General features: G+C 34.8%; 1 protein-coding gene across 1 annotated transcript in view; it reads left to right on the forward strand.

Annotated features, from left to right (window-relative positions):
* LOC136763188 (gamma-aminobutyric acid receptor subunit beta-2) overlaps positions 1-13691 on the forward strand; it is a 70285-nt gene extending 56594 nt beyond the window's left edge. Inside the window, exons 7-10 of the mRNA XM_066716997.1 lie at positions 2325-2477; positions 3896-4140; positions 6233-6373; positions 7615-13691. Of these exons, the coding sequence (XP_066573094.1) occupies positions 2325-2477; positions 3896-4140; positions 6233-6373; positions 7615-7962 (887 nt within the window). The 3' untranslated portion in view covers positions 7963-13691. The remainder of the gene's footprint in view (positions 1-2324; positions 2478-3895; positions 4141-6232; positions 6374-7614) is intronic.
* The last annotated feature ends 537 nt before the right edge of the window (positions 13692-14228 follow it).

Consider the following 14228-nt stretch of genomic DNA (forward strand, 5'->3'; position numbering starts at 1 on the left):
GTTAATGTTGACATTTCTCTATAGATGTAATGCAGAACTGCTCCCTCTTTCCAGAGACGTTGCAATCTGCAGTTACACAATTCCATCCTCCTGTCTATATGGGCTGAAGTGTCTTTTGCACACCAGTCACACTAGTGAAACACAATTTCCCAGAATTCCTAATAAAGGCACATGCAGTGGTCATTAAGGGGGGAAAACAAGCGTATTGTAATTAGACCCACAGAGCTTCAGGTATCTTACCCTTTTTCATTACATCATCTGCATTTGGGGGCGGGGGTGTTTGTTTTAGTTTTTTTAAGACTGGTCCTCTGCTCACAGAGAAATAACTTATTAGTTATTTAAAGAATGTTTTCAAAATCATAATTTATTCATGGCACATATTACCATATTCATGAATGTTACGCAAAAAAGCCTTAGAGAGAGAGCACAGAACATGGGAGATAATTTTAAACTCCTTAATCGATAGGAACTTCGCAATCGCAAGTAAATGCATAACTAAATAAATCTATAATTAATTTGGGGTTGATGTTGACTACATAAAAAACTAGATTTATGTTGAGTCTAATTTGACCTTGAGTAGGTGTGGCAGTCATGTGACCATTGGTAACGCACTCAGCGGAGCCGGAGCAGGGACTAAAAGTGTGATCCTATACAGAGGTTTACAGATTCTGCAATGTATTATTCATTATGAAATTGCATCACTGAAAAATGCCTTACGCACTACTTGCTAAAAGTGAATTTGCTCTGTGGATGTTACTGGAGCATGAGCTATGATATCAATAGGACAGAGCAAGAGATATTTTGGGATGTCCCGTTATGTGGGTTAAAACCAGTTTCTGCTTGTTACAACGTTAGCTGGGGAAAGCATTACACATTCATTAATGGGCTATAAACCCAGTTCAAACCAGCCTTACCCCGCTGACTCCCATAATCTGCCCAAGTGCGGACAATCCACAGTTAATAACACAGAATGTCCATTCAGATCATCAGTGGCAGGGTCTTGTTTTCTCTGAACAGTTTTAATTTGATAACTCTCTCATCCTCTCTCCAATAACTGGGTTTCTTTCAGCCAGCCCTGGGTGGGTAAGTAGGTCATTTTGAGAGCATTTAATGTTGTCTTCAACATTAAAATCACGTCCAGACAGAATGCACTGCTGTAAGATGCGCATACGTCTCTGGATGGTCTTGTTTTTGGTGGTCTATGCGTTGACTGATGTAGGCACATCTTTCTTTTTCTAAATCCCAGGGGAGTACACTGATTATAAATCACGTGATGTTATAAATTGGAGGCTTCTTTCAAACCATTACACGTTGTTAATTTGTAAGTAGAGTGTTTGAAACAGTGACTTTGCAGCCAATATTGTAGAGTTAATAAACAAAGACCATGTTTACACAAGCTTTCTCTTAAATTTAAAATAATAATGATCAAATATTCAAAGATTTTAGAATTCTTATATCTTTGTGTAATCAAATTCACACACATATAAGGTCAGAAGTCCCATATGGTTTGGTCTAAGTGTTTCTAGTATTTGGATAGGAAGAGCAGGTATTAGGATCTCAGTGTATTCTTTCAGCTTTAAAACATGTGAGCAATACCCATCCCCTCATTGCCACTTCAGGTTCAATATTTGAAAGGTTTGAAAGGACGTTTGTTTATGAGAAAAACTCAAGTCGGCGTAGCTCTTGACTCATCTATCGATGCCGCAGTCTTTGTCTATAATTAAAAACTTGGCCTGATTTTGGAGCCTACCTTTCTTGATGTATTCATTTATTCCTCCTCCTCCTCCTCCTCTCGGCAACCGCATTTCCCTTTTGGGGCTTATCAGAATTTGCCATCGTGACTTCGAGAACAAACTGCTGCCCTTTCCCCGGTTCAGGCAGCCCCCTGTTGTGACCCATATGCAGACACTGTAGTCCAATCCCCCACAGTCCAGTTTGGAAGCCCCTTTCCTCGGTGAACGGTTTTAAAATGAAAACGTGCTCTTCTGATAAGTGCATGTGTTTCTGCAAAATGTGTACGAATACCAATTTTTTGGTCGCATGTGACAATAAATATGAGAAATTGAAGTCAAGATAGAAAAACAAAACTGTCTAACAAGTGGCATGTCGGGGTCAGATGCTGCTCTATGAAACAAAATGCAATCTAGATACAAGGCCTTTTCTGGGTAAGAGATTGTAATCATTAATAAAAGGTGAGTCTGGGAGGCAGCAGAAACATCTGGATGTAGCGTTATCCAGGACCCCAGTGGGCACGAGACACACCTCTGTGTTTACTTTTAATTAACTGACACCGGGAATGTCTCTGTTCGACTGTGCTTTTGCAGGAGCTTACCCCAGGCTGTCCCTCAGCTTCAAACTGAAGAGAAACATCGGATACTTCATCCTGCAGACGTACATGCCTTCCATTCTGATCACCATTCTCTCCTGGGTCTCCTTTTGGATTAACTACGACGCCTCGGCTGCCAGGGTTGCTTTAGGTATGAATCCTTATCATGACTTGCAAGGTGGTGTTAGAGCCCCGCGTTTGTAAAGATTTACATGTGCACTCCTTCTCTCTGCATCCCTTTTCTAATTGTAAAACCAAGCACCTTTTTATTAAGTTTGAGGTTATTTAATTTACATGCATTTCTTCTACATGTTTAAGCATGACATTGTGTCTGTTTAGTTTTTGTTATTTACTTTATGCAGTGCTATGAAGAACTATGAAGAGATGCTCTGCTGATTCCTTTATGTCAGTCTGTGTCCTTTTTTTTAAAGAATCACACTTTTTTTCTTGCATCTTTGATTTGTAATTAATTCAGTTCTGAAATGCAGAGATGTGTAGGAGGAAAAACAAAATGTTTTGTACTTTCAGTGAGAAGAGCACTCAAGTTGAGTGGAGTCAGGTTTACAAACCCTTTGCTGCATTGTAAAGCTATTACTAATTCATTTATGTGTTTAAGAGGACAATGCAGTATATATAATTAGAAAAACAACAATAACAAATACAGTACTGCCAGGACACTAATAGTAACAAACTCACTGAGACATGATTTAACCCTCTTGTATAGTGGTTTCATAGGGAGGGGAATGTGAATTTTCTGTGCCTTAATGACCGATACAGTTGTTTGGCGCCATGCCTTAATAAGGCCACAGGTGAGTGTGTAATCAGTGAATTATAATCCCTGGATTTGGTCCTTGTTCATTTTGAACCAACTGGTACATGCAAAAAGTGAATAGACAGGCATCAGGAAAATATTAACCTGTCTGTATTCAGTTGGATAATAAATGGATGTTCTTTGCAGAGCTATTTCTAATCAACCTGTTTTGGAGCAAATGCAGTTTGTGTATACGGATGATTTACAAATGTATTACAAATGCAGAAAAGAAAGAATGTAAACCGTGTTGTAAATGATACTATGAGTTTGAAGGAGCGTGGAGCTATAGCAGCTCAATAAACAATGTGTCATTGTCCTGTGACAGGATCATCGACTAAAAACTAAGAATCTTTTTGACAAGTTGTCAAGTTCAAATATGTATTTCTGAATGAAGACAGTTCAGAAGAATTGTTGAAACCTGTTATCATACACAATCGGATGTAGAATCACCTTCAGGTATATTACATAGAGGACATGCAGCTTTTTAACGGTGTCATTGGTTTATGTGATTGTTATAAGAAGAAAGCCCAGTGTAACCGACTTTCATTCCATACCTCGCAATTGTTCCACACAATGTAAAAACTTATATTTCAAGGATAACTTTACGGTAAGTTTTTTATTGTCGTTTTTTTCCTGTGTTTTTGCTGGTGATTTTGCATTCCATCTTTCATATTACTCCAATGCAATATTGCAGCTGCAGTTGTTGTGTCACAGTGCACTGTGTGATATTCCTCCCGATGTCAACCGATGTATTTCAGGAATTACAACGGTGCTCACCATGACAACAATTAACACTCACTTGAGAGAGACCCTTCCCAAGATTCCCTATGTCAAGGCCATTGACATGTACCTGATGGGCTGCTTTGTGTTTGTGTTCTTGGCTCTGCTGGAGTATGCTCTGGTCAATTACATCTTCTTTGGAAGGGGACCCCAGCGTCAGAAGAAGGCAGCAGAGAAAGCTGCCACAGCCAATAATGAAAAAATGCGAATGGAGGCCAATAAGGTAGGAACCAGCACCTTTTCTTTGTCACTGCAGTTTAAGGAGGTGCATAATTTTAGCTCTAGAACACATATTTATTTCAAGGAGTGAATAATGCAATTTTCTTATTCTTCTACTTCTTCTTCTACTTCTACTTATTCTTCTTCCTCCTAAATCTGTGATGGCCACAATGAACATACAGAGAATAAACAGAGATACATATTATGTAACACCTAAGTGAATGCCTCTTCCTTCTGTGCCAAAAGCATAGCAAACCATATTGAAACATAATTGTAAGGATTCAGAATGTCCCACACACACACATTATTGGCCATTTAACGGCAGACAGTTTAATAACACAACACTGTCAATTACCAGAGCAAACTGTGCTTTGTGTTTGTGTGAGTCTGCTGTTTATCCAGATTTTCTCCACATATACTATGCTGTTGTTACAATGCTAACATGGGTTTGACTGTGCTTTGCAATACTGTATTAATTGTGCTTGTCTGGTCTGTTTTTTACCATGTGTTCACTGTGATTTCACTGTTTTCCTTTATTTTATTTTTGCTGTAGAGGATAGTTACATTTAGAAAGGACAAGAAACGCACGGCAAGAGAAGGAGTCTGAACAATGAAACAAAACCTTCTACTAACTAATCAGTGAAAGGACTAACTTAAAATGCATGTGTTCTGTACACTTACAGCCATTGCAGACAAGAGCAACGGTAAAGAGCAGGTGGAATGTTTTTTTCATGCCCTGAAACACACTTAGGTTAGGTTTAGTTCCCTGTAACGTCACAGTAGACACTGAATTAGTCTCCGATAGAATCCAAATTTTAAAAATGGTTTGATATTTCAAAACTCTTTGCATGACAAAATGAAAGAAATGGAAAAGTGATAAGATGAACACCACTTCACTGTAACATGAAAAACTTTCACAGAAAATTAACTTTGCAACTTTCTAATGCATGTAACCTAGCAAATGCATTTTTAAATTTTATTTCTTGCCATTTTAACATTTATACATCCAATACATCTATGTGATCTATTATGAATTCCCCAGTTCTCGATTGAAATACATTTCACTGCACTGGTATCATTATTTTCTGTGAAGGGTATTTTCAGCTATTTTAGGACTTTTCCAAAACTTTTATTTTGTGTATTAACCACAAGCCAGAAGCTTTAAGAACTTGGATATTTCAGTGCTGTTATAGGCGAGTGGTAGGCATCTGAAAAAATAAATGAAGCTCATTAAACTTTCAGATATTTTACAGTTATTTATAAAATAACTGAATCTTGTATCTTCAGTTAGTCTCTGGGGGTTGCAATCTATTTATGTTAAATACATGCACCCTGTTCTTGTTTATGAAGCTTTATATTTATTAGTTCTCTATTGATTTATACACAATCCTCCTTAATGGATTGATTCATTATTTTATTTCCATCAGTTTTGTTAATCTTTGATGCCAGGGCTATGAAAATAATTTATAGTATTTAGCATTGTGCTATAACCTACACCAGTCAAAATGTGGTTAATACCGTGACTCATGCAAAGCTTTAAATAGAGGTTATTCAATACTTTTTAATTTCTGTAACAGTAAAATGTTGCAGATAAGTTACTTTTTTCAAAAGTTCTAATTTGTTCTGCCCACGTTACTGATTTCCTTTCTGCCCACATTTTTTTATTTAGATTTTTTTTCTGATTAATAGCACCCTGTGCCTAGACAAGTAACGCTCTGTATAAGTTATGCTCCATAGCAAATGTACCTTATGATAGCACTTTAGCATCTTTCAAGTCCAGACACAGAAACAGATTTATACGTTGCTCAGCAAATCGGATAATGAACTGAGGTGCACAGGAATATTTGGAACACAGGCACATTTTCAGAAACAAAATCTCTATATTTTTGTATTCTTTTTTGAGAACAGGTGGGGGAATGTGGAGGTTACATTTTTGTGGCTCCGTATCCAAAAAGCCCACATTCCCCCGAGACCCTCAAGTCGAATGTGACAGGTTTCCCATTGCCCTTTTTGAACACGGCTAAATTGAATTCTCCATTTGCGTTACATCTCCCAGCAACTGACACAAGTGACCTGATGACTTTGTATGCTTGCAGTGGTTGGTGGGAAATGTAGTTCAGAGAGACGATGCTCTGTATGCCAGAATGAAACAGAGGGAAATTGACGCTCATGACTCGATGTGGGAACCGATCTTTGTGGAGGATGCAGCAATAGGACTAGGCGAGCAAAAGAATAAGGTACTGGACTAAAGCTAAAAGTAATAACTAAGAATACACTAAATATCCATGACTACTTGATTAGAAACAGAAGGTAATTTATTGGTAGTTATTTTGTAACTTTAAAGAAATGATCATCACCATCAACGCCATTGTCTCTTTTCTCCTCTCAATTCCATGTCAAGCTTTAAAAAAACAACATTGCAGATTGACAGCTGTGTTTGATCATGTTAAGTTTCTTTTTTAAGTATTTTGTCAGTTCTGTTTATTGTACAATCATGTATAGCCTGGTGTTTGCATTTTAAAATGAAACTAAAAATGTTGTTCTGTTTCACATTCACTTCAGGATGTCCTCTGTTGAATGAAATAAAGCATCAACTCCCACTAAGGGAGGCTGTGTAAAATATACATTGAAAAGAAGAAAGCGAATCACAGAAAGTAGAGCTACAACTGAACCATAACAATGTGTGAAGTCGCTGTGTATATATGACCTCGCAGTTTGGCATATAAGATGAATAAATAAATCAGGTAGATGTAGGATTAGCAACTAGGGAGAAGAAACAAAAGCTTGGTGATCAGTAAGGACCTTAGAAATGACTTTAACATTTTAACGGTCTGTTAAATTATCTCAGTTCAGTGATGGATTGATGGTTTGCTTTTTAACCATTTAGTTAAAGGCTTTGTTTTTTTTTATCTTGCCACCTTAAATAGTCAGTGACTGTTGGGAATCAATTTTATCTCTGATATGTCAGGTTCATTATGTAAATATCAAAAGATTCTCACAAATGTATTCAAATCAATTTTTATTTTATCATCAAGACACACAAACAACAAGAAACACAAGTCTTGTGGTGTGTCTAGGGAGCACATAGAAATAGAATGTGGAAGTCTAGTTCAATTTGGAATTTATTTCTGATGTCTGAGTATGTTTGTGCATCAATCCTAAGAGTACTGTGTTTGGGGGTAGACGGTAGAAATAGCAGCTCTAGCAATTTTATGCACATACATATATAGAAATACATTACATAGTAATTATATATAAAACAATTATTAAATTCCTCTCTCTCTATATATATATATATATATAGATAGATAGATAGATAGATAGATAGATAGATACTGCAATTTCTTAAAAGTAGATATTTTTCTGTGATATTTATTTCAACCACAATTTTAGAAAATGTAAAATGTTTTTAGTGCTGTTAATTGTAAAAGATTGCTACTGCCATTCCAAGTAACAGATAAATATGTGTTTCTTTTAGATGGACCCCCATGAAAATATTTTGTTGAGCACTCTTGAAATCAAGAATGAGATGGCTGCCTCAGAGCTCACCTTAGGCTTAGGTGACCCAAGGAGCACCATGCTTGCATATGACAGCTCCACTCTTCAGTATCGTAAAGCGGGATTGGCCAGGCACAGCTTTGGGCGAAATGCTCTGGAGAGGCACGTGGCCCAGAAGAAAAGCAGGCTACGAAGACGTGCATCCCAGCTGAAAATCACCATCCCCGACTTGACTGACGTAAACTCTATTGACAGGTGGTCAAGGATGATTTTCCCCACCGTTTTCTCTTTCTTCAACATCGTGTATTGGCTCTACTACGTCAATTAAGAAAATTGGAACAAGGGAAAACCGCGCTCCGTTTGTTGGTTAATTTTACAACACAAGCGAGACTTTGAATTACTACATCCAAAATAAATCAGGACAAACTGCATTTGACCTTGGAACACCTTAATTGCTGGCTAACCTTAGAAGTGCGAGACAAAAATTACATGGTGCCTGTTCCAGAATACAGTTCATAAATCCTTGGATTACACAATGGATCAAACATGTATTAATGTCTTAATATATGTTTTATTGTTTAATTTTGTTAGTTCTACATAGACTTTACTTTGTTCTATTGCCAAATTACAGTGTCTAAATATTGCTTAGTTAGAAATTTATAACATGGCCAATTGAAAGATTGATTTTAATAAAATCATAATTAAAATAGCTTTTTAAATAGACATATCAATCAATGCTTAAAAGCATTTAAAAATCAAATTGATTTCTAGAACATAACAGTAGAGGAAAATTAACGAAACTACTATTTCCACATACTTTTAGTATATAGTGTTATTACCAATATAAACATTTTCATAATCGATTTATATAATATTTTTTTCATTTTTAAATCAATAGTAGCCAAATCATGAACACAATAGATTACTTTTCTGTCTGATTATTTCTTCAGTTAAATAAAATCACATTGTCTTATTCATTTTATGTTATGTATAATTTCAGTTGAAAGGATTTTTTTACATATAGTCTGGGTATATTGTTTTATTGTTTATCCATGTTTCTGAACTTACACGTCCTTTACTAAATCTAAATATATATATAAAAGTAGGTTTAATTTTAGATCATAAATTAGGATAATTAAGAAGGATGGAAAATCATGCGTGTTTCTACACTCTGTCCTCCACGTAATAAGGTTTATCTAACAAATCGTGTAGTGGATTCCATCTCGATACGTACAGGTAAAACTCGGGATAACATTTTCCCATGCAAAAGTTGCACACATGAGCAATACATCTGCTCTTTCCCCAATTAACTCAACTTTGTAGTTTCATCTATCCATTAACACCTGCTGTATATTATTTTTACAGAACATGTTACTTTCTCATAAAACACTGTAGGCTTTCATGTGTGAGATGCAAAGAAATTTAAAGCATTGGACTGTCAGTTAGTGTGAATCATTTGAATAGCCTGGGTTGCTGAGCCAGCAGTTAAGGGGGTCTGTAATAGACATTTCACTATAAATTATGAGAAATAGCAAGGCACAGTTTCAACTTTACCTTTCACAATTTACCTGTAAATATATATTGTATATGATTGTTAACAGTTATGATATGCATTTCAATTTAAGTGAGGATTCATGCAGCATATTTCCATGTTTACATAAGGAATGTTATGTTTATATTTAGTATTTCAGGGAATTGGAGGGGGTCACAAATGGCTTATGTCTTTAAAATTATTCAGTTCAGACGCATGTCTTTTAAAACTGGGTGTGAAAATATGTTAATTACCATGGATAAGACTGAATCAATTTCATGTTTTTCATTAGTCAAAATGCAGAAATGTACCTGTAAACAAATGTTGCTGTTGAAGTACTTTTTTATTCATTTTGTTTTTCCTTCTGTTACAAACAGTATAGATATTTACAGGACGTAGTTACCAGTACATAGACCTACACCTGCATTCATTTTGTTAATTTTATTAAACGTGTACCAGTACAGAAACACTGGCATTTTAAAAAGTCTTCAATAGCAAACTGATTAAGACAGTCCATGGGACTTGGATAACTAAAAGCACAACACTGTTAAGTGTCACTACTAGAAAATGAAGTTGATCGGGTTTCATATTCAACTTTATTTTGCGTTTTGTTTTCTTTTGTTATGGTGTGATTGACATTAGCATTTTAGTGGGGGGGGATTTATCAGATTTCTGTTTATTATTATTATTGTTATTGGCTGCAAAAGTAAGTGAAGCTCTTGCTCAAATGTTAGAACATCTTTTGCACTTGTTTTTTATAATCCTAAATTATCTCAGAAGCACCCCTTCTACAACAATCTCACATTACAGTAAATATCAATTCTAAAATATTAACAAAAATACAGTCTTGTGTAAATGAAACTATTTCGTACATATTTATCACCGACTTATTCATACAAAGCAATATTGTATTTGAGATATTTCCAAAGGGAAATTAAGTACAATAGTTTGAGGCAGTCTCTTGAGGGATGGCTGTCATAAACCAAAAGTTTGCACAAAAATCTAAACTCAAAAGCCATAGTGGCTGTATTGTTTTAACAGTATACCTTCCTGCAGAGGCATCCATGGAATGGTTATTGTTAATGATGAAAATAGACTGTAATGAAACTAAAATGTTTTATCTTTCTTACTTTTGAAAAAAAAAAGAAAAGAAAACAGGGAAATTAAATGCACAAAATGTAGTGAAGTTTTGGCTTTGTAATTTCTGCTCTTATTTAAATTACTCCGTATGTTCAGTGAACCTTAGATGATCGGTAACAGCTAAAACTAGAATGTCATAAATTACATTAAATTAAATAATCAATGAATCATTAATTCCCACATTCGTTTTTCCACAATAGTTAAATTCAGGCAAAAGGTCAGTAGTTTGTATGTTTCACACGTAGACACTCAACACTGTTTACACAAATCTCAATAGTAATGGTTTATACAGCTCATTTAGCTGTAAGACCTATGAGTACATTTATCTTATTGAGCAGTCTTTTTTCTTTAGTTCACTTTGATAGCTTTTTTCATTAAAGGAAAGCAGAAATCTTTGAAAATGTCTAGCAAGCTTGGTTGATCCAGTTCTGTTTAACGCCATGCATACTTTGTTATGGAAAGCATTTACAGAGTGAAAAGCAGTCATTTAAGGTCCCAAAGAAATACAAAAATAGTGACAAAATGCATCAAAACCTTGAATAAAGAGGAGTGTCACTCACCCCTATATTAACGATTGAAGATCATCTCCCATGCTGTACAAAACTGCTGTACCTACAAGACTCTCTTCATATCATAAGGAAAGAACTGGATTAGTCTTAAACTGGAGAACTGAAGAATAATCAAAGTGTGAGAGCTTGTAGACCCAGTGAAGTTAAAAATAACATTTGGTTTAACATTAGCCATATACTGCTTCTGTGATTCACCATGTTTTTTAACAAACATGTTTTTTTAATGACATTATAAGATAGCATTGATAAATGTATATATTTTTTAAAAAAGTTGCGAAAACACGAGATTACAACAAGCAATGTCAGCATTTGAAACTCTAACCAGTAACTTAATATACAGTGAGAAAGGATAGGAATCTACTGTGTGTGTCATATAAGTTTCCTCTGTAGGTTCAGTAGTGGAGGCTTTTAGTGTACAGTTAGTAACTCAGACATAAAGCCTAAATATGAATTTATTAATGATATATTGAAATGGATGTTTAAAAATCACCTTCACATAATTATTCTTTGCCGTTATATTTTCAATGGCATTTGGTCATTAAATTTGCTTCCTTGTTTCCAAATGACACCTATTTTAAGATGTTACCAAATCATCTAAGTGCGTTGGTGCTTTAATATGATTTCAATTAATAGCTTACTAGGACAAAAAAAAAAAAAAAAAAAAACTTAGTATTGGTGTGATACATTTTTCAGGGGGGTGGGCGTTGGGGGATTACTTACCGTGTTCCAAAACATGTTGCTAGTTGTACATATGAGATATCCTGTGAGTAACCATCAACTGGAACAGTATATTCTTGTAAATATTAGCGAATTTCTTAAAGACATTTTTAACTCCCTAATTTGTACTTTACTGTAAGGCGAATGCAACGCAATTTCATGGTTTAAGCTAACGTGTTAAACAATAATGTAAATATTTCTAAAAGTGTCACTTGCACACTTAGTAATCGCGTCTTGCTTTCTTTCATTTTAGTACAATAAGAGTGACCTAACAAGGATCTCAGACCACCACAGAAACCATAATTCTTATGAAATTTTGTTTGATTCCTTTTCACCTAATCAGTTCTATAATTTAAACTTGTAGAATGTAGTGAAATATAATTTGTGCTCATCATCACCAAGAAGGCTATGTCAAGACTGAGCCCTGATTTGTGTATAGAGCATTTTGGACTCTGACTATACTTTTTGTTTATATATATAAATATATATATAAATAAGGGATGCACAGCTGTGACTTATGAAACATATTGGACTGAATCAAGCTATGTTGGCTTAAAATTGTTTCATATGTAACTCCAACACATTGAATATATTTTATTTATTCCACACATTGAAGTTTCTTGCTAATATTTTTATAAGTCTGTATTCTACTAGTAGGGTCAATTTCCTTGGTGAATGATGAGGAACAATTAATGTTGCCATCTAAGAAATACTACACTCTGACAATGTGATTTGCACAGGTTTACAGTCAAAGCCTTATACCCCTGCCCAGAGCAGCTCCTACAATATTATACAAAAAAAAAAGTGATTCGTGTGGCATTTACACGCAGTGATTCACAAAAAGCCATGTCCTAAGAGGCAAATGATTTTATGTTTTCAATAAATGGAGTTCCAATAGGAAACATATCATCAGTAAATACTGTATATAGTTTTTAAAATATAAATCCACATGTTTCTTGTTGCTGCTGTTCAGAAAGGAATCTTCTTATGTACAATATTAGATATTTACTGAATCACTATACTTTCTATTCATCTCTTTCGGCTTCTGTACATTTTAAATCTGAACTATGTCTTTGTGTATGTGTTCATCTATTTGTACATCCATCCATCCAGCTATCCATCTATCTATCTATCTTTCTATCTCTCTATCTATCTATGTATAGTCTACATTTTGGATTACCTTTATGTTTAAAGATTATAGACTTAAATTGAAGATATACTTTGGTGTTGGAGTTGATTATCAAAAATAAAGCTCCTGCGCCATAAATTAAAAAAGGTGTCATAGCAATTTTATCATGTGATCAATGAAAGGAAGACGTATGTAGCCTTTCACAGGGCTGTGGTCAAGTACAGTGTAATTAATCACACTGACTGGCATTTCAATTACTATTGCAATACCCTCCTCCTCCCCTGTATTCAGTGTGAGTAACTGTGTCTTACACTGACCCACACCTGAGACCCTGACGCACAGACAACAAAGACTGGTCAGCTTCTGTATAGATGCAACTGAAGACATGTGGATTATTTGAAATCTTAGGCTGACTTAGTCCATAACCAAAACTAGATTGTACACCCCAGTTTCTATCAGTAGTAATATATATATATATATATATATATATATATATATATATATATATATATATATATAAATAAAATGAACTTGTTATACTCTGTTGGGACACTGTCTTTGCAAAATTTGAGTTATCAGCTTTTTTTCTGTATTTAGTACTTTTTCATGCTGTAGTTTTCATCAGCCTTATCAAGGGATACCTTGTAGCCTTTCTTGTATGCACATAATGCAACTTTTTTTTGATGACTAGAAAAATGCAAAAATGCGAGTGGGCAACATCGCATTGAAGTATCATGTCCTCCTTGCCACTATTGACAAGGGCTGGGATGAATGGAATAGGTGAACTGTTGACTGTAAATGAGTAGTGTCATAAGAAATATTTTCTGGAATTAAAACAAAATATAAAAAATATATAAATATATATAAATATATTGCAGCCAATTTCTGCATGTAAATATCAACTACTGTTGACTAGTGTGTAATTCTTGAAATTGAAATAATGCAATATAAATAAAAGAAATTTAAATGAATGTGGTATTAGTCTTAGAACTTTTTGATCATAATTCTTTACTGGAAAAACAACAACAACAACAATGCTGAAAACAACTCCAGTGTTGCCTTCTGGGTATTTTGTCTGACAGAAAATGCAGGACAAATAATCTAAAGGCTGTCATGTCACCATTCAATTGCAAGGTATCCACATGTACATCTATTCAACTGTTTTATCCGAACCCTCAATTAGAGGGTGAGTGAGATTAAACAGGCATACTTGCACAACTCAGACTGCTTCCTTTATCAGATTTGCTCTCTATATTTCCTAAATAAGAAGCTGAAGTTGAATGAATTTATTGAAGAGTAGATTAACTAAAGAATTAACTTGGTTTTGGTAAACCAGCAACCTTTCGCTACAGAAAAACAACAAACTAACAAAAAAAACACACACACACAAATACACTCACACAACAATAACAACACTTATTATTGTGTTTGTTTCATTTTAGGCAGAAGATAAGAATGTAACTCAAGTAATATATAATATATACATATATACACCAATCAGCCATAAC

This window comes from Amia ocellicauda, chromosome 11 (assembly GCF_036373705.1).
Source record: "Amia ocellicauda isolate fAmiCal2 chromosome 11, fAmiCal2.hap1, whole genome shotgun sequence".
Lineage (NCBI taxonomy): Eukaryota > Metazoa > Chordata > Actinopteri > Amiiformes > Amiidae > Amia > Amia ocellicauda.